Genomic DNA, 24,565 nt, shown 5'->3' on the forward strand with positions numbered 1-24,565 from the left:
TTACACTACATTTTAGAGAAACATATATTACTGTTTATGCATTCCAACTAATTTATATGGTTGAAACGCCGCCCTTCGTGATCGGGTTAAGCGAGTTACATGGTAGTACTCACAGCGCTCCAAGCGGCTACCAACTATCGCGAGATTTGCAAAAAATCACCCCAAGCTTCGTGACTGTATAGTATATTAGACTGTGGTAACGATATGAAATACAGCAACATCATGCTAATGTAATTTTAAATCATGTTTATATCATAGAATCCAGTAGAGTAACTACTAATAAGTTACGGTATGGAAAAAAAAATATATTTTATAATTGGCTACTGTAGAGCAAAATAAGACTACTTCATACTCAAAGAGACTGCGTTACAAATTTACAATACCCCATTTCTTTATTACTTACTAGTGTCGTGCAATGTTCTAATATGAGATGGGATATCAAGATACTACAAACTTCGCCCTACTCCATAGGCATCCCAACAGTACGTGGAAGTGAAGCATGTAAACTAAAATAACCGAGTCCATTAAAAACCGGTAAGAGACCTTATGTTAGGTTCATGTTAACCGAGTCTTTGTAGAACTGAGCTCTCTTTGCGTTTGTTCAATCTTCCCCCTTTCCTTACATATGTTCGGTGCCATTCTCTTTAGTTCTACTCTCCCTGCGCCTTATGCTTTACCTGCATAAGGATATCAGGCACATATCTTGCGAAGTTACGCATAGTAATTAGTATAGGTAATTATTCTTATTATTAATATGACTAAATATTCACACAAATGTCGACCTGGTTGGCAAGTTGGTAGAGCGCTGGCCTTCTATGCCCAAGGTTGCGGGTTCGATCCCGGACCAGGTCGATAGCATTTAAGTGTGCAATGTTCAAAAATGAGAGAGGAAACCAAGACATTGCAAACTTCGTCTTATTTTATATAAACAATTAATCGCAAGGTCTATGCTAAAACATGAAGGGGTGGGAGTGGAGGACAGCGATTATTTTTATAACAAAATGGAACAAACACGACAGGCCTTCTTCTGCACAGCGAACATCGACGAATGTCGAACTTCGTCAAACTCGACTAACTTGAATCGAACATAGTGCCTGTAATACTTTCATTATCCGTATAATCACACAAATATTGTTACCGAGCAACTGTGATTTATTTGAATATTATGTGAAGAATGTAATTATAGCTACTTTCTGTCGGTTATTGGTATAGTAACAACTGTCATGTATTTTTAAAACATAATGTGATGAACCTATATGTACGTATATTTCTGCCGAAGTTTAATCATATTTTTGTAATAAAAATTACCTGTCCTTACATCTAAATAAAACTTTACAAGATTTGTTCTAAAATCCTTACTCAGCTAAAAGCATGAAGGGTTGGGAGAGGAGTGTAGGAGAGGCCAGCGAACTTAAAGGGCACAGATCAAACAAGGGGCAAGACCGAGCGAGCGAGACAGATCCGCTTCTTCAAAGCAGACTTCGGTTCTTGTCATGCTCGACAAACTTGAATCGAACACAGTGCATGGAATGCACGATACTATTACTTACCATGGATGGATCTGTAGATTTGCTGTTCTGGAAAAGACCATTAATTTTGTTTTAATGAAAATTATTCTTCTACTTTTAATCTTGCAAATAACACAATCACACTAAAGAGTCACAGGAAAAGTGTGTATAAAAGCAATCACAAGTGCTATTATTTTCATCTGAGTTGAACATCCTGTGACTAGTACATAGGCCTAGAAGTGAAATCGAGATAAATTTCGGTAGCGCAAAATAATTGATTTACATCGTAAACCGCAAATACTAAATGCCATAACACAAAATGTGGAGTGAGAGTGATAAAATTGGAATTGCTTATACGTACAGATTTCGAATTTTATCTCTGCCGGTGGGCGACGTCATAATTTGCGGTAAAGAGGAAGAGTGAAAGCAGCGGTTGTACTAGTCTGTGAAAAAAGTTCGCTCAAATGCTTAACCCTGAGTACCTAAGTATTTTAACATTAACTGTATGAGAGCTCATAATTCCCACTACTAGAGTTAGCCTTTCACATTAACGCAAGCATTAGGTACAAATCCCTCGGCACTCCCTGCGTTTACAACTATAGGCTAAGTCTTTGTCCTTTGTTTAACGGAACCATCGGTCCTTTATTTGTATTGTCACTCCAGTCTTTACTGATTATATGATTTGTAAATATGTAGCTTTCGTCCGTGTACACAATAGGATACCCATTGTCTCTGAATTGCTGTATTTGTCTGAAAAAAGTAATTCTTTTTTTTCTAATATCAGCTTTTTCCACTAACACTTTTCTATTATTTTTTTATACATTTGAAGCCTAATTGTTTCAATACATATCGAAGACTTCTATCACCCCTCTGAACCCAATATTCTCCTCTAATTTACGTTTTTTAGTTTCTTTAAGGTCGGTGCACACTTTTTTAATGCGTAAAATTCGTGCACTGTCTCCTCCTTATTACTCACTGGTCAAAATCGTCCAAATTCGTAACAGTCTTACGACGTTCGCGATTTTTATCTGGTGTCGTAAACGAATTGACTTCATCTTTCTCAATGGCGGATAGTTCTTGTTTTATCACACGCACCTTTCTTTCTGATATGCCTGCGGCTCTCTTGTGATTTAGCGACAGGAATACGGAAGTCCCATGATCTGCTTCATTCACCATAAACTTTAATACATTAGCCACCAGCTCCCGACTCAGTTTTTTTTTTTTTTTTTTTTTAACTTTGGATATGATCGGTGAAAAATTGTAGATTAAAATGACTACCAGTACACAATTTACAACACATTGAACTATTAGTAATTACGAAACTAAAGCACTAACTACTATAAACTAGACTTCTATAACACTATAATAATAATAATAATAATAATAATAATAATAATAATAATAATAATAATAATAATAATACAACTTACTTACAAATGGCTTTTAAGGAACCCGAAGGTTCATTGCCGCCCTCACATAAGCCCGCCATCGGTCCCTATCCTGTGCAAGATTAATCCAGTCTCTATCATCATATCCCACCTCCCTCAAATCCATTTTAATATTATCCTCCCATCTACGTCTCGGCCTCCCTAAAGGTCTTTTTCCCTCCGGTCTCCCAACTAACACTCTATATGCACTTCTGGATTCGCCCATACGTGCTGCATGCCCTGCCCATCTCAAACGTCTGGATTTAATGTTCCTAATTATGTCAGTTCTGCGTTGTGTAACTTTCTCCATTCTCCTGTAACTTCATAATAATAATAATAATAATAATAATAATAATAATAATAACAATAACAGTAACTCTGACAATATTGCAGACCCGAAGCGATTTGCGACACACATAATATCTGTGCATTTCGAATTAGCGGGTCAAGGTCAAGCAATGGACTGCATTTTCCACGTATGCTTACCCCAATCCTGGACCATTCTCCTCAACTAAAGTCAGCTGGGACATCCGGGATTACCAGTGCTTCAGTTCACAGTTTTCAGTTCAGTGACTCGTGCGTAGTTTGTACTTTTGTACGTTTGTATGTGACCTTGATCCGTCAGTTTGAAATGCACAGATAATAACAGGCAGAACAGTTCTGTTGGGAGCAAGACGACCAAATGTATTTTGTTTTGCTGTATTAGTACTCAACGCCCTTAACCATGACAAACGCTCGAATCCCTACTGCCATTCACGGGCAGAGATAAAATCCGAGATCGGTAATATTTACAACAATGCACTCTAAGATATATCACCATGGCATGGTGCGTCCTCAGGTTGCGGATAAAGGAGATGGTTTCCAGATATGGAGGGTAGCTGCGAATACAGTATATTGAATACGCAGTCTTGGACAGCCGATAAGAGGTGGAAAAATTCAAATATCTTGGAGCAACAGTACCAAATATAAATCACACTTTGGAGGAAATTAGGCGCAAAATAAATATGGAAAATGTCTGTTATTATTTGGTTGAGAAGCGTTTGTCATCTAGTCTGCTGTCAAAAATTCTGAAAGTTAGAATTCTGCAATGCCTGGGAAAAGTGACGTAAGTCAGTTTCCACAAATCTATTTTTATAATTTATTGACAACTTACTCTGGTTTATGTCGATTTGATTTTTTTCTGTATGAATTATTGTAATGGGAGAAATACTCATGTCTCTTTTTTCAAGCGAGCAGATGTTCCGTAAGTTGTCAATAAATTATCAAAAAAGGTTTGTGGAAACTGACTTATGTCACTTTTCCCAAGCACTGCAGAATTTGTAAAACAGTTATATTACCGGTTGTTCTGTTTGGTTTGAAACTTGGACTCTCACTTTGAGAGAGGAACAGAGATTAAGGGTGTTTGAGAGTAAGGTTCTTAGGAAAATATTTGGGGCTAAGAGGGATGAAGTTACAGGATACTGGAGAAAGTTGCACAACGCAGAACTGCATGCATTGTATTCTTCACCTGACATAACTAGGGATATTAAATCCAGACGTTTGAGATGGGCAGGGCATGTAGCACGTATGGGCGAATGCAGAAATGCATATAGAGTGTTCATTGTAAGATCGGAGGGGAAAAGACCTTTCGGGAGGCCGAGACGTAGATGGGAGGATAATATTAAAATGGATTTGAAGGAGGTCGAATATGATGGCAAGGACTGGATTAATGTTGCTCAGAATAGGGACCGATGGCGGGCTTATGTGAGGGCGGCAATGAACCTCCGGCTTCTCTAAAAGTCATTTTAAGTAAGTAAATACTATTTAAACTGAAGTACAGAGTAAAGCAATATAGATAAAATTGGCTGGGTCACGACTAGAAGACCATCGGATGCCTAATCAAGTGCTCAAACACAGATTTATAGGCAAAAGCATTCGATTTTTCAAGACTACATTTCATAATGAACACACCACTGTACTCTAAATGTAAGGTATACAGCTGCACCCTTACTGTGTGAACGTATTTACGTAACTAAACACGAAACGTACACGAGCAAGAGGTCTGATCACCGCGATGGTGCAGCAGTTACTACGCATACGACTTTCCGCTGACGCCGGTCTAGCCCTGGCTGACTCACTCTGTATTACATATATGTATATACCGTATTATATAAACATTGTAATAGAATCTTGTACTTATCAAGACGCTTGTGAACCTTCTGTTGATAATTACTTTATGATTCTTACGAAGACAACTTAGAGAACGTAGTGTTTATGACGGGAATGCCAGAACAGTCACCTTGCCAGTCAAAAGGCCCTTGCCCTACAGGGATTCTACAGGCTAATTCGAAAAGTGTTTATGTAGAATGTAAATGTAACTCTAGTATGCTTCTTGTAAAATAGTGTTCCAAGTACCTGGATATTTAATCATGTAAATATTATCAAGATTAATAATCAAATTTAATTTTACCTGTTGCAAGTCCCGGATTTATCTTAGAATCTGAAAAATATAAAATGTTACTTAAATTATCCCACATATACGAGTAGAAATCAAAGATATTGTACACATGATTATAAAACAGGAAAATTCTTAAAATCGCCTAACAGAACAAACAAAATTATGAGCAAATAATACAAATTTAATAGATTATCTTGTTAAACTATTTAGGTCAGTTTCAGTAAATCCCGGTACCATAAAATGAAATTGTTTTTAATTTTTTCATGCATAGGGGCAGTTAACACTAAATTTGAGAGTTATTTGTTTTTAATGATATGAACGCGATATTCCCAAACAGAAGCCAACTTGATTTTGCAATAAATAAATAAATAAACGGATTATGACTACTTGCGCCATACACTCACTTTTTTTAGAATACAAAATGAAAATATCTTCAAATTAAAAGGAAACCTCTTAAACTTGTTTTTCAACTAAAACTCAAGTTAATTTCTTAAGACAAGGTGAAGTTAGAATAATTCACACATCATAAACGTATTTCACATTAGTTTTGAGGTAAATGTTAAAAAGTAAATCAATAACAAATTTAGAAAATCACTACATGTAAAATGGCCGAGCTCTTATATAACTAATTCGATCAAATATAAGCATATGAAGTATTTCAAATAGGCATAATAATTTATCAATAAAATAAATATTTATAAAATACACTCCAGATGTAGCCTATAGGGTCAGGAGGAAAATTAAAAATAGTACCGTCAATTGGGGTAACATTGGCCCCATTTTTTAACCATTCTAAAAATAAACTTTTGTAATCGATGTATTTGCTCATTTATTTTAATGAAACTTTTTTAGAAGAAGTTCTGTATGAAGTAATAAGCATTTCAAACATGTTGCTTTATGTTTATCTGAGTTCATAATTTGTTTAATATTGGGTCAATGTTACCTTGACATGGGGTAACTTTGTCCCAACTTTCCAACTTGCATAGTAACCTACATTGTATTTAGGATCATCTTGGGCAAGTGTAATCCCAAAATGAGTGCTCCTTTACCCAATTGATATGATAAAATGCATTGAAATTATACATGACGTTTTAATTAAGAACCGTGCACATTTTATAAGGAAAACACACAAATTGAACGTCATAATGGAAATTATGTATTTTATATTATATTATTATATGCATTGATAATATTCTCTTCATTAATGATTGCACGATCCTTTGCAATATTGCTGCATAATCTGTCAAATTAGGATGAAATTTTATAAAAAGTTTTTCCCTCTCGTAACCAGATATATGAGCCTTGAGAGCAGAAGTGATGTAAGTCAAAAATGGATAATGAGGGTTAAAGTAAACATTCTGTAAAATACAGTGCAAAGTAGCAATTAATATTGAATTTATTTAAACTATTAGTAATCAGTGGATAGCACGAAGGACATATTAATTGTATTTTACAGAATTTTTACTTTAAACCTCATTACCCAATTTTGACTTACACCACTTCTGCTCTGAACGGCTCATATTATTCCTGAAATTAGTCACAGTGCGTCCTGTTTTGTCAAGTTAACTCTTTATTGTCACTCGCAGATCTTGTTCGCCCATTAGAAATCCAAATTCTGCTATCTTTTCGAGATGTTTTGCAAATACATTCTCTTCTTCATTTGTGAATATTGTTGGCCGGCCTGGTTTTGCATTGAGGTTATCTTTGAGTTTATTTTTATGGTGTTACGCAGAATATCATAAAATGTTATAATTATGTTATATAGGCCTAGTTGTCAGAAAACACATAATCTAAGCTATGGTGTTATGGGTCAGTGTTATCCCAGTGGTATATCAGAACTTCAGTCTTTCCTTTTTCTTTGAAAATATAATCAATACGACAAGTAATGTATTAAATTTCAAACTTAAATTATTTTGCCAATCATATTTACTAACTTTCTTGGTACTTACCAAAATTGTTCTGCTGAAAATACCGTTTCACAATGTTTCAGAATATCATAACTACTAAATAGATGATTTACTTAAAACAATGTTGCTGCCTACAGGTAAGTTCTGAAAGCATTGGTTGAAGTGTTTTACCGCTGAAACTGTTATTTACACAATAGGCATACAATTGAAACTAATAAGTTATACCACAATTTATGAGAGATTAAAATTCAAATGCATATTCTCAGTTGGGCCAAAGTTACCCTCAATGGGCTAATGATGCCCCCGTTGACGGTATATTCTAAAACTGATAGAGGAAAACAGAAAAATTACTCACTTCCTTTAATCAGTGTACTATGTAGTGCTGAAAATATATAAACAATAGGCTTAACATTGTTTTCTTACTACCAGTCCGTTGTGTTGATGAAACACATTGTGACAGAAATAAGTTTCATTTACAAACCATTTCCTAAATATATTAACATACGTAACCTATATAAAACTAGCGAACACATTCAATTAAATTAGGCGCTCACTTACTGGAACGAATTCGTTCGGAGCGTTCGAATTTTGATTATAGTATCGCTCCCTTGTCTGCATTTCCGAATTGATCATGTAATAGTGTTGTTATTTACCGATAGAGCGAGAACACTATTTTCTTGTAGTGTTCTGAACTAAAGCAGGAAATGAAGTGAGTTGCTCTGAGGAGGTATTTTTAATTGCATCAGCTTTGGAAAAATAAAAAAGTAAAATAAGCCCCAAGTTTTGCGACTTCTTTTTCATTTACGGCTTCAATATTTCCACGATTGGAGGTCTTGCAATACGTTGTCATGACTTTCTTTATTTCGATCTTGCCCCGTATGAAAATCCGTATAGATTTCTGGACGGAATTCGGTCATGCCCACAGAGGCGAAGTGGGCGATGCTCGATTTAAAATAGTGCAAAGAATAAAAATTCGAACGCGCCAAATGAACCCGTTCCGGTAAGTGAGCGCCTAACTTTACCCGACAAATTTTGAAAAAATATAAATATATTATGTATGGCTATATATATATATATATATATATATATATATATATATATACATATACCTACTAAGTAGAAAGTGTACAATTCAGAATTAATAACATCGTCGACACGAATGCTTGGTCACATAGTACAATTTTCTCTAGCACAAAATAATTTGATTTGGAAAGAAATATTGGTAATAACCAAAGGTAGGAATTTATACCACAACATGAGGATATTAGGTTAGTTGTGCTTAACTATCGTTACGTCATGAATGACGTGAAGCCTGAGGTATGTCCATGTTACAACTGAAATGTGTTGTATATCTCAGCAATTGAATGAGGATATATTTCTCGTGCGTAGGGTTCAGCATTGTACTCCGGCAATTGGTTTCGTTACATTGCATTGCGATTCGTTGATTGGTTAACCATATAAAGCTACAATCTCAGTCTGCTTATACCAGGTAGAGTTCCCTAACAGGTACTCATGCACCTGCATTGCTAGCTACACTCACTCTCTCTTTCAACAACGAACACTCTATGCATACCTAACCTTATAGTCTCTGTGGGTAAATTCCTATCTTTAATAATAATAATAATAATAATAATAATAATAATAATAATGATAATAATAATAATATATTACTTTGCCCTCCTCCTTTTGTCCTATTCTTATTGCTCGTATAAATCAAGAATTATTGGTATTATGCATTTTAAATCTCTGTCTTCTGACGTCACTGAACTGATATGAATCTAGAATTGAAGAGTGGAAATACGAAAGCATGTAAGTTAAAAAACGTATGTTTTGAGAAAATTAAGAAAAATTTTATATTATGTGTAGCCTAAATATGTTCTGAAAACACATAGTACTAAATACCAAGAACAGATATTACTGAACTGTATTGTCATAATTAGAAACAAAATATTGTGTTATAAATTAGAGCTAAAATAATTCCTTCGTAAACACGATACCAGTGTGTATGTGACTCGGATATTATACATGACGTCAGAGGGAAGAGGGTAGAATTGTTTTCTGTACCGTCTCGTTATAGCAACAGTGCTGAACTGTGGTGCTACGTGTCCAGTGCGGTAGTAAGTGAGCGAGTCTATTTCTAACCTGTAGTGCAGTGTTATTGTCATTACATTGTCATTACATTAAGTCATTATATTAAGTCTTTGTAATATAGGCTATGTAAGCTTTAGTTGAATTGTACTAACAACTTTACATTGGCTATATTTCACTCCAAATTAATGTTCCAAACAGGTAGTGCGCAATGTTTATGTTCCACCGAAATATACTCTGCCCGTACGTCTGAAACATGATCTTGTTTACATCTGACCACTGTGCAGAGTTCAGAGACAGCCACACTGTATTGTTGAAGTGTAGACAACCGCGTGTTCAAGGAAGGAGAGGTTTCATCATTAGTTATAATATATTTTAAACAAACAAAAGTGAGATACAATCAAGAAAGTGTTGTTTCCACTATCCTTTTTCTGAAGAAAGGTGTTATATTGCAATGTGTTACACACTTATCACCCTCAGCAATATAATGCCATTAAGATACACCTAATATGTCCTTACAGAAATGAGTATGTTCTGCTTTGAAATATGGTAACATAGCCAACAGATCATTTTTTTTTCTTAGTACTCAATCTCAAGGAAACAAGACCGACTTTGCTTCTATCTTCAAGCTTTTTTCCTTTTATTTTTTTTTAGCACTCTGACAGATTTCCACATTTCTATGTCATTAAAAGTGTCACAGACCTTAACAACTCCTTTATCTCGAGGACTAGACATAACACCACTGTCATCCTTTAGTAGGAACTACAAATAATATGAGTTGAACTTAGCGTCTTTACAGGAAAATTAGCCTCAAATAATACTATATTTTTACAGCAATAACTGAATATTTTCACAATTTGTGAACTTGGCACCTTTCGTATTTCCACTCTTCAGTTAATGTGGTTTTAATGATCTTACTCATAGGACTTTAACAAACGTTGTTGATACTCACCGACATACGCCCCATATATTTTCTCTGTAAGAGGAAGCATATAAAAATTAATTTCTATAAGATTCAGTCATTAATATTAAATTTAAAAGAAATCTCATGTAGTCATCTTCATAATAATACGAGTACTTTTCTTATTCTTATTACTGAAGTAGTGTATTGATACAATGTTAAATTACATATTAATTACTAATTTCCGTTCGATTTTTCAATTTCCTATCATTGTTCGCTTATACAAGATGGAAAGTAATTAACCGATTAAACTCCGTGAGGTTGTATGGGATACCAAAGCAAACAGTTTTTTCTAATATCATATTGTTCTGTGAGGCACTATTACGCGAGGACACCAAATCTTAATGTAACACAAACCATTGTCATGCTTTATTGCTTGAGTCTCATACAAAACTTTTTTACTCACCAAAAGCACTGCAAAAGATGTTAAAAAACATGTACATACTAAAATTACTGCAAAAGATGTTCAAAAATATCTCCATTGACCTGTACACGAATGGTTACATCGGCGGGACATGAATTGTCTAACGCAGTGAAAGACTTCAGGATTATCGGTTATTTCCCTTGCTGCAGCAAATATTCGGGCCACCAGATCATCTTCTGATTCAACTGGGGTTGCCTAAACAAGATTACGCATCTGTCCCCACACAAAAAACAAAAGAGTCAAATCAGGAGATCGGGGCGGCCAAGGTACAGAACCGCCTCTGCCAATCCACTTCCCTGGAAATTGTTCAAGTAGTCACGCATACGATGTGAATTTGTAGAGTAGTCATGAACTGAAGGACGCATACGCCCACTGCCAGTTTAATAAAGCACTGTACTGTGTCAAGACGCACAACAAAATGTGAATTGTAGAGTAGTCATGAACTGAAGTACGCATACGCTCTCTACCGGTTTAATAAAGCACTGCACTGGGTCAAGACGTAGAACAAAATATGAATTTGTAGAGTAGCCATGGACTGAAGAACGCATACGTCCTCTGCCGGTTTAATGAAGCATCTGAAGAAAATATGATATTAGAGAAAACCGTTTGTTTTGGTGTCCCATACAACCTCCCGGAGTTTGTCGGTTTAATTACTTTTCACTCTGTATACAGGATATTTCAGAAATAGATCGTCATTTTTATTAAATATCACAAAACAAAAATTATGATAGTTTCATTAATATTTTCAAAACATTTCACAACTTGTTAACAAATAACACTAAAGGAAAGCAATAGTACCATAGTTTGTGTAATTATGGGCTTGACATTTAATGTCATAACATCGAAAGGCCTAAAAGTATATAGCCTATAGGTGTTAATTCATGAAGTTTGTCCCGCGCTTAGGAAACAGTTCTATAGGTCATTTTGAACAAAAAAATATCATGTGAACACACGCTCGATGATCACTATTTAAGGAGTTATAGCGGTTCGAATCTCAAGAAAGTAGAAGCGGTTGTGAGTTGATTTACAAGAAATCAATAATATACAGAAAGATTATTCTGAATGGTCACCTGGTCTGTTAGGTAGATGTCTCCCTTTCTTTGTGAGAAATTATTATTATTATTATTATTATTATTATTATTATTATTATTATTATTATTATTATTAAACAGATAATAAACATATCTCAGTTTCGAAGCAGGTTCTCAAATACTCCTTTTCTCACTTCAACGCACTTGGCCGCTCGGATGTGAATTGCGCGCATAGAATTTCGTAGCTCGGCACGGCTGATGAGTGCAGCACCGTTCACAATACGGGCAACTAATTATTCTTTTGAATGTACTTTCGTTGACCTACTCATTGACAGTTGATGTCACTAGACCTGACCTATCCTACCCCTCTCCTCGTACTTCATGTTACAAAGGACCCTCGCATCTCTTAGTGTGTCCCCCACTGTTTATATTACGACGCAAACAAATTATAAGCCTGGTTCACAGTACTACGTAAGGATTTTACAAATAATAAAATTACATACTTTGCTCAAAGTGACCTATAAATAGAACTGATCCCTAAAGTGCAGTTCATATTTCATTAATAATCTTCTATATTAAATTCTGCTCCAAGAAAAGGCACAGGACAGAGAAATTATCATCCTGCCTGGGATATGTAGTGTTTGAATAGAAAGCATAAAATTTCCCTCGTCCTCCTTATAAATTACATTCTGAAAAGCCTGATATTAGAAAACAATTTTAAGAGGTAAGTAATGTAAGTAATGTGGGTCTTAGACATTATATTTTAAACCTAATGAAATGAAACATGTTGTTCACTTATCCTTATCATGCCTTACTTGCACTCTGCACGGCTTCTGAAACAGAAAAAGTGGCAATATGAAAACTGTGATATAATTTAAGCGCTAAATAAAATAGAGCCTTTAATAGGTGAGGTACAGGTTTAAACATTGAAAAATGCGATGTGTTTTTTTTTTCTCCTCCTATCTGTGAAATAATTATTCGAATATCTGCTTTTTTTAGGAGTTATAGTAAAAGATATGTGGTTCCTTCGCTTAAGGCTTCTTCACTCATTCGGTATATTTAATTGTTTATTAGCCTAATTGCTCATTTTCTGTAACATTTATTTATCAATAACTTTTCCCTAATAACTAAAAAATTGTTAGAAATTGCAATGAAATTTTTCATACAAGTGCACTTCATATTATTTGTGAACATTTTTTATCTGAATAATTGGATGTAACTTGTGCAGTTAATAATTGTTATTTATGTATAAGGGTATTATGTTGATTATACAGTACTTTTACTACGTCATACTACTTTTGACCAATAAAACGGTACGAAGGAAGTGTTTCAACTAATCATGGCTGTTTATCGCTACAATTTTATCACTTTCCTAGCTTTTTTTTGTTTTTATCACTTTCCTAGCATTTGTTTCTTTGTTTGCCAACATTTCAAACTGCAAATTCTTTACAGTATTATAAAACACGCTGTTTTGCGATCGTCATTTGTTCCCCGCATATATATTTTACTGAAAATGGCGGCTCTGTTCAAACGTTTTGGTGAAGCTAACATTAGTGAAATAGAATTTTAGTAAGACAATTAATACATATTTTATTGTAGTGGAGTAGTTTATTTCTTCTAATCTTTATATACTTTCTTCAGTTTTTATCCGTCTCTAACATTTGTTTCTTTGTTTGCCAACATTTCAAACTGCAAATTCTTTACGATAGTACTATGAAACATACTTTGCGATCGTCATTTGTTCTTTTCTGTATTTTGTATTTTGTTCAGTTTCAGAAGTTGTGTAAATTGAAAACATTACTCTAGTGCAATAGCGTGTAACCAGGCAAATTTATAAGCATATTATAAATCCCTAATGCCCGCTTGGGCGTAATGTACTTCCTTAGGGGAGAGTCGGGTAGTATCGGAAGCGGGTAATATCTTTCATCTACCACACGATGATAGTACCTGATTGACATGGTTACGTTTCTGTGATGTCGCATAGAGAAACGTAACCATGTCATTCAGGTACTACCATATGGTGGTAGATGAAAGAAACGCACTGTCCGATACTACCCGACTCGCCCCTATATATCTCGTATCCAGGAAGTAAAACTACTATAATGTATAAATAAGACATAAAGGAAGTAGGCCTATATTTTGCCATAAAAATAAAAGAATTGTCACTTTATTATGAACTGAAAAAAAAAAGAAAAAAAAAACATTTTTTTTTCCTATTTCAGGTATTTCAAAGATTTTGCTGAGGATTGTTTATATCAGGGGTCGTCAGCACAGAGCACGCTGGGGCTAGCCTCTCTTACCCGCGGAAAACGCAGTGCACTATAGTGCTCTCGTAGCTGAAAGCGCGTATGTTCTATCTCTCCCTGTTGCACGACAGTGCACACGGGACGGCATAGCGAGTGCTGACGACCACTGGTTTATGTGATATTTTATGAAGTAAATACTCGTATAAATAAAATTGATGAAAATATTGATATTTCTTGAAATTATCTGAGATATGTACTTTAAATACACACAAACCTACCACTATTTTGCAAATATAATTTCCGGCAACAATAACACTTTAAATAAATGTGAAAATAGTTTTCAGTTATACAGCTAGTGTATATTAAGTATATCAACTTGTAAGGCAAGAGATCTTTGGTTGCTGATGAAAAAAATAATTCTCCTCATATTTCAAACTGTCTAAAACTGTATCTCCCCGCTTGAAATAATGTAACGTGAGTGCTATCAAACGCAAATATATTAGTAGTTGTAAGTAACAAATTTATTTCATAGGTAATTACAACAATAATTCCTTTAAGGTTATCTCCCATCATATGTACTGTATAAAATAATACTTGGAACATAATAAAACTTTAATTAGAGGTAATTATATTAATATTGCCTCCTACTGATTCCATAATATTGAATTCTGATAATGAAACTACAAATTAGTCATTAGTAAGGATCGGATTTTTAGGTAGTAAATATTTAAAATGACACCAAGTATACCTGAATGGATATGCTGTAAGTTGAATGATTTTGAAACCCTGTTCACAACACACGGAAATCTAAAATAAAAGGGCTGGTTCACAAAGACTGGAGAACGCATCTAGTGAAGTGCGCTCACTAGAAGTGATGGTTAAGCAGAATGATACACATACGACCTGAAATATTTATTTTTATATATTAGGCTACGTAGAAAGTTGCAAGCACCACCTATTTAAGCCATCGACAGTCCACCACTGTGGTCTCGTGGTAGTGTCTTTGCTCCCGAACCCAGCGACCCGGGATTCGGTTCCCCGTTTGGGACGAGTTGCCTGGGTGAGCTTTTTTGGGGTTTTCTCTTCACTCCTATGAATGAATATCAAGTAACTTTATCAGGCGTATGGAACCCCATTCATTCTCGCTACTTCCTTCCCTCCCCTATCATCCTTTCCTTATCATTTTGGTTGTCTTACTTGGTTTTCAGATCGCGCCTGCGGCGGCCCTTCGAAGCCGCTGACTCTCTCGGCCGGCCTCCGTGGATATGTCAAGCATGGTAGCAGCGAACCCACTCCCCTCTCGACGGAAGAGGGGGCTTACACCTCAGACCGTTTGAGGGGGGAAATTTGGGAGGCTGTTGGCGTGGAATGGTACATGGGTTTGGAAGATGGCGGGACTGATCGTCAGGGTGTTAGCAGTTACGTCGGTTCGGCATAGGTGGGGTCGGTGGGCTTGCAACTCATCCCAGGGGCGCACAATAGACCTCAGGTCGCGGTGCACAGGGGTGTTCACCTCCCATCCTCATAGAGAGAAAAAAAGCCATCGACAAAGAATGCTACAGCCAATTGTAATGAGCAGTCAGTAGAATTTCAGTCCCGATACTGATCGTTAGGTGTACGTCAGTTGCAGGAACGTCAATGAACTCATTGTTACTCTCCCTTCATAAGACGTGACGTTTTGTCACAATGTAGGACCCAAAATCCGCTGTTTGATTAATGATGGCGCGAACTTCGTACATTATACAATGAACACGAAGTTCGCGCCTTTCATTACAGTTGGCTACTCCAGTGCGTCTAAAGATAGAGTGGACCGTGGCGGCGGCGAACGGCGTTAGACTGGGCGAGAGTTGCCGTAGTTGCCGCACCTACTGCAAGATACTGTCCACTCTATCTCTAGACGCACTGTACGTTCAAACACAGTGACATTATTCACGCCGAAGAAGGATATTGCTTGCTCGTTTATAACTATAGCTAGTTCGAATTAGAATGTTAATTTAGTACCTAAAAATCCGACCTGTAGTCATTAGTATAAATGTATTCTTACCATCCAGATCTGTATTATATTTAGAGGCTGAAATATAAAAAAAAAATTATGAAACAAAAAACAAATTACTGGCTACAGAAGTGGACTTTTGGCAAAGAGCAACAAGAAAATCAAGGAGATAAAAAATTAGAAATCAAAGAATTAGATAAATTGAGATAGGAAAGAACGTTATTGTGGAATTGAAGAAAGAAAATATGTGAAAGGGATGAAAAATGGAAGATTGCCGAAGATGATGCTGGAGTGAACTGCGGAGGGAAGGAGGAAAAGAGGCAAACCAAGATAACAATGGGTGGATGGCATCAGAAAGAGTATGACTAGAAGATATCTAATTGAAGCTGCTGGGGATAGATATTTGTGGAGGGGAAAAATTTCTTTGGGTGAAGGATAACTACTGTATTGTAGAAAAATTCTAATAAAATATTTAACAAGTACGATTATTCAGTATCATGACAGTATATTTTTTTACAACCTGACATTAGGTTCGGAAGGCGGGATTATTGAGGACATGGATAGTAAATATTTATTGTTCACCTTTCCTCTGAAATACACACATAAAATTATACATAAGAATATGGGACATTGTAATTTTCATTATACTGTGTGTTTCATAATCCAAATACAAAATCTGGAATGAGTAGTTAGGCAAAGGCAAACATTTTTTTGTCAGACAACATGGTGTCGTCGACTCGTTATTCCTCTACGCGATGATGAAATAATACTAGTAAACTGACAAAAAAAACAGTAGATCTTGAATATTTCTAAACATTTCAACAATCGTTCAAAGTATCCTTCATTCACCTGTAGAGCTCATAGCAGTGCACCGTGGATAGTCTCACTTTTTCCAACATCCCTAGAGTGTTACGGATTGTTGATGCAGTTGCAATGATCCTGTGATCGAGATCCTCCTCGCCGTTGACTTATCTCATGATCTTGGTGGCCAAGCATCCGGTCCAGCACGACTAATCCATCGATTAGGGAAAGTGATATTCAAAAAATAATTATGAATATTAATGTGTCAATGTGCTGAACACCCATCGTGCAGATACCACATGAATCGTCTTACTAGTAAATGCACATTCTCAATCAAGTGAGGGAGTGTTTCTTGAAGAAAGTGGAGATAGATGTCACCATTCATGCGCCGTGGCAGGAAGACATAACTAAGTGTTGATGGAGACATAAGCTTATAACCAAATCCACCGTTTCTGGCGTGTGAAATAAGTAATGGGAACGTTGAGAGCGAGTCTATCTTATCTTTGCCAGAGTCTTTGGGTGTGAAAGCTGACAACTACTGTGACTGGCAAATTGTTCACGTCACATCTGGTACCAATCTCAGCCGAAGTGGCAACATGCCACTGACTGGATAATGTATTCAAGGACACACCCCAGAAACGCAAAGTACGAATGTCTTGCCTTTGATGGAATCAGTGTTGGGTGGTACAGTTCTCAGCTGCAACAAGTGCTTATTGACTGGCTTTTCACTCAAGGATACGGGCCTGAAACGCTGACACTGGCTGTACAATAGATTGTTGACTGTCAAGGAAAACAGCGCTAGTATTGGTTGCTCACCTTCAGACACTACGCTGACAAATTCAACTTCGACCCCATATTTTCAGTAAAAAAAAAGTTTGCCTTCGCCTTTCCAGCTACCACTCCCAGTTTGTGTACTGAATTTTGAAACACTATATGTAAAACTTAAACTATGTTTCTTACATCTTCGCAATAACTTCTCATTTTATTTTGTACAATGAAAATGTTACAAGGGCAATAAAAGAGCTGTACATTTTTAAGTGTACTACCTAGTATATAATGTTTAGAAAACTACCTCATTACAATATTGATTACATTTCTTATTAAATTTTTAATTCTGCCTGTCATCTTTTCCAACGAGTATACTTTTGATTTGTATACTTACACAAGTCAATAATGTCTGGAGGATCTGGAAAGGAACAGATGTTTTTTTTATTAGCTACTTCTATATAACCACTAATTTCTGTTTTCCTGCTGTCTATTATTTACAGCTAGTCAATTTTTAAATATGCTGAACACTAGCATAAAATAAAATATACAGAGAGAATATACATTAAAAAGTACACCATAAAATGCTTGTTAAATGTTAATTCAAAATCATAAGGAAAGTCTTAAATGGACATGCAGAAATTTCGAAAGAATGTTTTAAAAAGTCTATTTTGTTCATGTGAATTCTGCATAAAAATGGAGACGAAAATGTTAGTGACAAAGTTTCGTCCGAAGAATTTTAAGTGATCGTAGCTAAAGTTATTCCTATGCTTTTTCAAAATACGAATAAAAGTTCATACTTGAAACAACATCCTTGTTTTCTTTTATATTTTTATTTAATTAACTTTCTCAAATATGGGAATTATTTTTGTGTTACATTTCATTCCTTCATAACCCCGTAATGAATTATTGCTTATCCATTAGGCCTACTTAGCATATCATTACTTTTTAGTTATCGCCGATTGTTCGCAGGAATCCAATTGCAACTCTCGTACCTTTTCCTTTCCTGAAGCCAAACTGCTCTCTTTTCAATTCTCTTTCCATTTTAGAATGTAAACGTCGATTCGGTATTCGCAGGAGAATCTTCGCCGAATGCGATATTAGAATGATAGTCCTGAATTTGTTATATTTCTTAGCATTATTTTTCTTCAGTATTGACAGAAACACTGTCTCCTTGAATCGGCAGGCCATCCGCCTTGCTCATATGAAGGGTTCAGAACCATAGTGGGCCAAGCGCCATTTAATAAAATCGTAGAAAACAAGGGATTTGGGAAATCTCAGACCTCGAGTGACATTTATTAGGACTATTTCGTGAATAAAATAAAAATATAAATAATATATCCCTAAAATTCGATCACAAAATGTTAATAATTTTGTGCGAGATCGTGCGTATTTGCTTGTTTTCCGCACAGAACCAATACGCGGTAAGTGTGAAATACCACATTCAGTATTCCCAAAGTAACACACATAACAATTTCCCTCTTCTTACCGCTTAAGCGCGACATTCATTTTACTGCTTTAGGCTTTTAACATATTATTTTTAGAGACGTTTAACATAGTAATAATTATAAATTGGAAACTTACCACTGCAATTTCACCTAAATTGCAATGTTAATTATTGTTTTTAAATATTTGCAAAAATTAAGTAAAGTCTACTACTCCACGAAACTTATTGCTTTCCTGATACAAGTAACATTAAGGAAGCCGTGAAAAAATCAGCAAGATTCCAGATGCCGATGTTATTACTGCAATATGTTATATAAATAATATTGTTAAAATATTAAAATGAAAAATAAATCATTACATAACCTTACCGTTTGTTTTAAGTTCGCATTTATAGACTGGGGGAAAAAAAGACAGACATATATCACGGCCTGCTGGAGTATAGTAAACACAGAAAACATTTTATAGCAACAATGTTGAAGAAAGATATTTTGGTGTTCCGAAGTTGCCGTCATTAAACAGAAACCAACATGGAGATTTCATTGCAACTAATTAGAAAGTCGTCTTTCAGGTATGTAATAAACGATCTTCGCACAAAATAATGTACGATACACGAGCGGTATGTTTGTTTTCATGTTCTCGGAAATTAAAAAAGCTCAACTACGTTTCGCTTTTTCAATCTTTTCCTCGAACATGAAAACGTCAACATACCGCTCTTGTAACGTATATTACTAGTATATTTACGAATACTTAACCTATTCAGACATTGTGAAGTTGAAATAGATGAATATCGATTACTGCAATAAAGAAATTCGATGTTATTATTCAGTAATGCCAATTGGGAAAAGCGAAATACAGGTTTAACTATGTTAATTACATGTACAGCAGTTTTCTCTTATTATTATAATATAAATACATTTTCATTATCTGCTGAAATCATAATATAATTTAAAATCTTATAATATAATTACGGTAACCTGATTAATACATTAATTAAATGAAGAATTGTTGAAAATGCAGTTATCAAATCTGAATGAAGGAATATATTTTTTTCAGATAGCCTACAATGGACATGGAATTAGAAGATGAAGATGTGGAAGTAGAATTTCGTACTTTATTTAGTACTTCATCGTTACATTACATACTACACCGAGAAACTAAGAACTGTGTGGGGGCAGCTATATATGAATGCTTATGTATTCACAACGAGACATGTTGCTACACAGTGAAGCCATATATATATATATATATATATATATATATATATATATATATATATTACTGTAAAAGGTCTTTGTGTTTGATATGCGATGATGTTACATAAATCTGAACATCTGACTTTCTATTAATTCTTTAATTTCATTCACAAAATACAAATTTTATAGGCTACAATTATAGGTTAAGTTACTCGTACCTGTGGGAGCAGGACCAATGTCAACTGTGCCTTATTTCGACCGTTACTCGTGCTACAGGAAGGCATTTTTTATAGTTCTACAAACGCATTCTCGCTGTAATATGTAACGGAACTAAAGCTACATCTACACAGTTCAATATTCCAATCGCGTATGCGTGCAATCTGGGAAGAATATTGAAAGAATCAAGTTTAAAAGGTACGTTCAATTAAGATGCATGAAGATTTTGTGTCTACATGGTGCGCCGTTTTGAACATCGTCTTCACTGCGTAAATATATTAATTAATATTAAATATCAATCTTGCATTCATTGCTTTAAAGATGAATGAAAAGTTTAACCGTGTAGTTGCATCTTAATGTATTCATGATCATAAATTTACGGGAAAACAGTTGGCGACAACGACTAAACAAAAGAACGACCATGCGATAAATTGATAGCGATAAATCTAGCTGCAAAAATTATCGCAAAGTGTCACTGTGATTGGTTGGAATTCAAAATTCAATTACACTTCATTGGTCGAAAATGGAATGACGTCATATAAACGAAATAGTCACCATAATTCAATGGAAACATATAGCAAGTAATATAAAGTATACGCATTCAAACTAAATGATATGTTAGTCTTCATTATTAAACTATGGTATTCACTTAAATTTAATCCTCGCTTTTTCCGTTTGTAATAAATGGCGCTTGGCTCACTATGGCTCTGAACCCTTCATATATGCCTATTTTGTTGCACAATGAAAGAATTTGCTTCATTAAAAGAAGGAATAAAGTATGTTATTTTCCACAAGAAAGAAAGACTTCTGTCCAATTTAAATACGTATTTCACGTTCATTTTTATGAAGTGGTAACGCTTAGCTGTATTCGATCTATTTCAGACGAGAGAACATGCACTTTATTTTTTACCATTTCAATAGATTAATGACTAATTAATAAAGGATCATAGGATCTATTTAATTAATAGCTATTAAGAATAAATTTAAAGAATAAAAAATATATTACATGTTTTCCGAATCTGGACTAGATGAGAGACAGCTCTGTGTTATCACTTCATAAAAACGATTGCGAAAGGCGTTATTGAATCAATTAATGTCAAAACGTTTCATTTACCTTATTATATACTGTTAGCACTGTAATTAACAAAACGTTTCTTATTTATGAAATGTGAAAAAGAAATACTAAAGTGTAAACATACATTTTTATGTTGTCTAATTACCCCAAAACGTGCATGTTTAATTAAGATATAACTTATCTAAGTCTAGCTATGACAAACACTTTACAATCCCATCTAGAAATTGAGTATGAACTTTTATGCTCGACCATGCCGAAATGTAGTAATTATACACCTGGTAGCAGTCCTTTAATGCATATCATTAAAGTACACCTACTCATTAAAGTACAGGTGTTCAGCCAATGACAACTCAGCTTACAGGTGTTCAGCCAATGACAACTCAGCTTACAGGTGTTCAGCCAATGACAAGTCAGCTTTGTACCGTTATAAAACCGCAAGTATCGATTATTCTCGGATATGCAATCGAAAGAGAATTAGCGAAAAGTCACGGAGGCTGGAAATCCAATACTGTCGCAGAAGGTTATGTTCTGTTACTATAATAATTAGCGTTAATTGTAAATATTATTCAAATAAATTCAATTTGTCATCTCGTTTTTCAATGTCGAATTCAATAATCAAGGTTATATCAAGTTTAACGGGATTACATCAAGGTCAATGACATTATTGTTCCTCGGAAAAAAATCAATACTTTCGCGTCTGCGCACATCTCACAATTCACGACCTAGAACAAGGTCACTTCCGATCTTGTCAGATACAAATAAAATGTATATATCTGAATAATTTCAAGTTAGGAATATGGTCGAGCATAAAAAGACGTATGAAACTCGCCTATAATGGTAATTAAGAAGCTCGTATGAAAATTATGAAACTCGCTTGCGCTCGTTTCATAAACATCCATACTCACTTCTTAATTACTATCATTATAGGCTCGTTGCATAATGTACTATTAATCTATCAATATTAATATTTTAAACTTTATGGCTTACATATTATTGCGACACCGGGTCCTAGGTAGTCTGAAAGAGAGAGATTTGCAAGATTTTCAATAAAATTCAGTAATATTACATGATTAAATGTGAAATTTAGTGTCAAGATCGTAGTCTACAAGGTCGTCTTGGGTCCTTTCCACCATTATTTCAGAATATATATTACGTTCATTAGTTTTCAGTTTTCATAATTTTTCCTTGCATTAATAGATGTTAGACAATTAACAATGAATTAAAATAATTGTTATTATTATTTGTTTGTTTGTTTGTCTATTTGCTGCACAGGATAAAGGGAAAAAATTGAGACGGTGTCGGGTGAAGTTCCTGGGTAGCTCAGTCGGTAGAGCTTTGGTGCGCTAAACCAAAGCTCCGGGATCGATACCTGGCCCCGGAATAATTTTTCCATTGAAATTATTCAAGTCTGCTTCACAGGGAGCTTCACCTGAAAGCTAGATTTGCACAGTTCAATCCAGATTAGTAAGTTCAATTTGTTCTGTCAAAATGTCCATCCATTTTTACGGATCACTGTCATACAGTGCATTTCTAAATATACGGCCGACCCTGAAAGAATCCACGCTAATAAAATCGTCTGTTAATTTCGACGGTATTCATACTACGAGAAAACATTTACAAACTTGGATTTAAGTGGAGAGAGAAACAAGAGCTAACAGACAATTTTTAATTGAATAGACTATCAGAGTACACATATGATACCGAATATGGAGCTCTTATAATATGAAATAAAAGACGCAATTTTTTTTCAGATTGAACTAAACTCTGTGACGAACTAAAATATTGTTTTGACCATTTCTCCACCACTATTTATATCTGCTCGAACATATTTATTTTGGTGGTTTTATAAGGAAATATTAGCTATTTCCGTTGTTGTATTATTTCATATTGGCATACTTATTGTTTAGAGCTCTGCATTCCAATAAAATCAACCACTCGAGTGTCATGATATTCGTTCGGTTGGTCGCTGCAGCGGGATGGCTGCCGCGTGTACTGACTCTACAGAAAGCAATATACCCGAAGCTCACGGTCGACCAGTAGGTTTCGGTCGTTTGAAGCGTAACATAGGTTGAAAACTGTCTTCGTTCGATATGTTTACAGTATGCGATATGGAAATGTCAAACTGCCTGATGCCCTATCACCTGATTAGTGAACCTAGTAGGTATACAGGCTATCAGATTCAATTAAAAACCTAATAAAATATTTAAATATTAACTAATAAATCAATTAAAGTACAATTTTAATAAACTAGGTTTCCTATGACAATATAAATATAAAGTATAAAGCAGCACTAAAAAAAGATAAAAATATATTACTTTCTATTATCTAGTTGAACGGAACAGTTTATAATATTTTGTAATAGCATTGTATTCGTAATGCCACAGGAGAAAAGTAAATACATTAAAGCAACCAAGGAGGAAATTGCAGGTAAGGTTGAATAAAACTTATTGATCTTAAAGCCAAATGGCGATTTATCCATTGATTCTTTTAATTTTGGAATAATTTCAGCACGAATTTCGTTTGCTCCATCCATATTTTGTGATATGGTCTTTGGGTGTGAAATAATAGAATCTGCATTCACCTTATTATAAGTAGCTTCAATGTCATTGTCTGCGATTAGGCATATCTTAATATACACTACTGTAAAAATTTTAAGAAAAAGTTAGCATGTATATTTGGTTTATTTTTTATTAAATACTATGATTAAAATAGGTAATGTCTGCTTTAGAAGAAATTTGGGACGCATCACAAAATCTCTATTCTTTTTATGCAGTTACATAAATTGTGAAATAAGCTACATTAAATATTTTCATTACTGATATGATTTTGACAAGAATGATGCTCAATAACATTATTAACATAAAGCATTATTTCATTTAACGAATTGTGTTGTTTAAAGATTATGTTTCCTTATTTAAATGTTCAAATACTTTCTGCATTTCGTGCTACTTGAAATAAAAACAAAATGGTAACCTTCTTATGCAGGCTGTTTTGAGTGTCAGGCATTAAAAGGTGATGTAATTGTATTACAACCACAATCTAGTATA

At 34.8% G+C, this 24,565-nt stretch overlaps 1 protein-coding gene across 1 annotated transcript in view; it reads right to left on the reverse strand.

Moving 5' to 3' along the window:
- The window catches only part of LOC138712179 (uncharacterized), a 98,026-nt gene that overhangs the window by 12,626 nt on the left and 60,835 nt on the right, over positions 1–24,565 (reverse strand). The window contains exons 15-22 of the mRNA XM_069843674.1: positions 22,506–22,535; positions 17,986–18,009; positions 16,074–16,100; positions 12,599–12,616; positions 10,320–10,343; positions 7,635–7,661; positions 5,385–5,414; positions 1,551–1,577 (exon numbers count right to left, since the gene is read on the reverse strand). Coding sequence (XP_069699775.1) covers positions 1,551–1,577; positions 5,385–5,414; positions 7,635–7,661; positions 10,320–10,343; positions 12,599–12,616; positions 16,074–16,100; positions 17,986–18,009; positions 22,506–22,535 — 207 coding nt within the window. The remainder of the gene's footprint in view (positions 1–1,550; positions 1,578–5,384; positions 5,415–7,634; positions 7,662–10,319; positions 10,344–12,598; positions 12,617–16,073; positions 16,101–17,985; positions 18,010–22,505; positions 22,536–24,565) is intronic.

This window comes from Periplaneta americana, chromosome 13 (genome assembly GCF_040183065.1).
Source record: "Periplaneta americana isolate PAMFEO1 chromosome 13, P.americana_PAMFEO1_priV1, whole genome shotgun sequence".
Classification (NCBI taxonomy): domain Eukaryota; kingdom Metazoa; phylum Arthropoda; class Insecta; order Blattodea; family Blattidae; genus Periplaneta; species Periplaneta americana.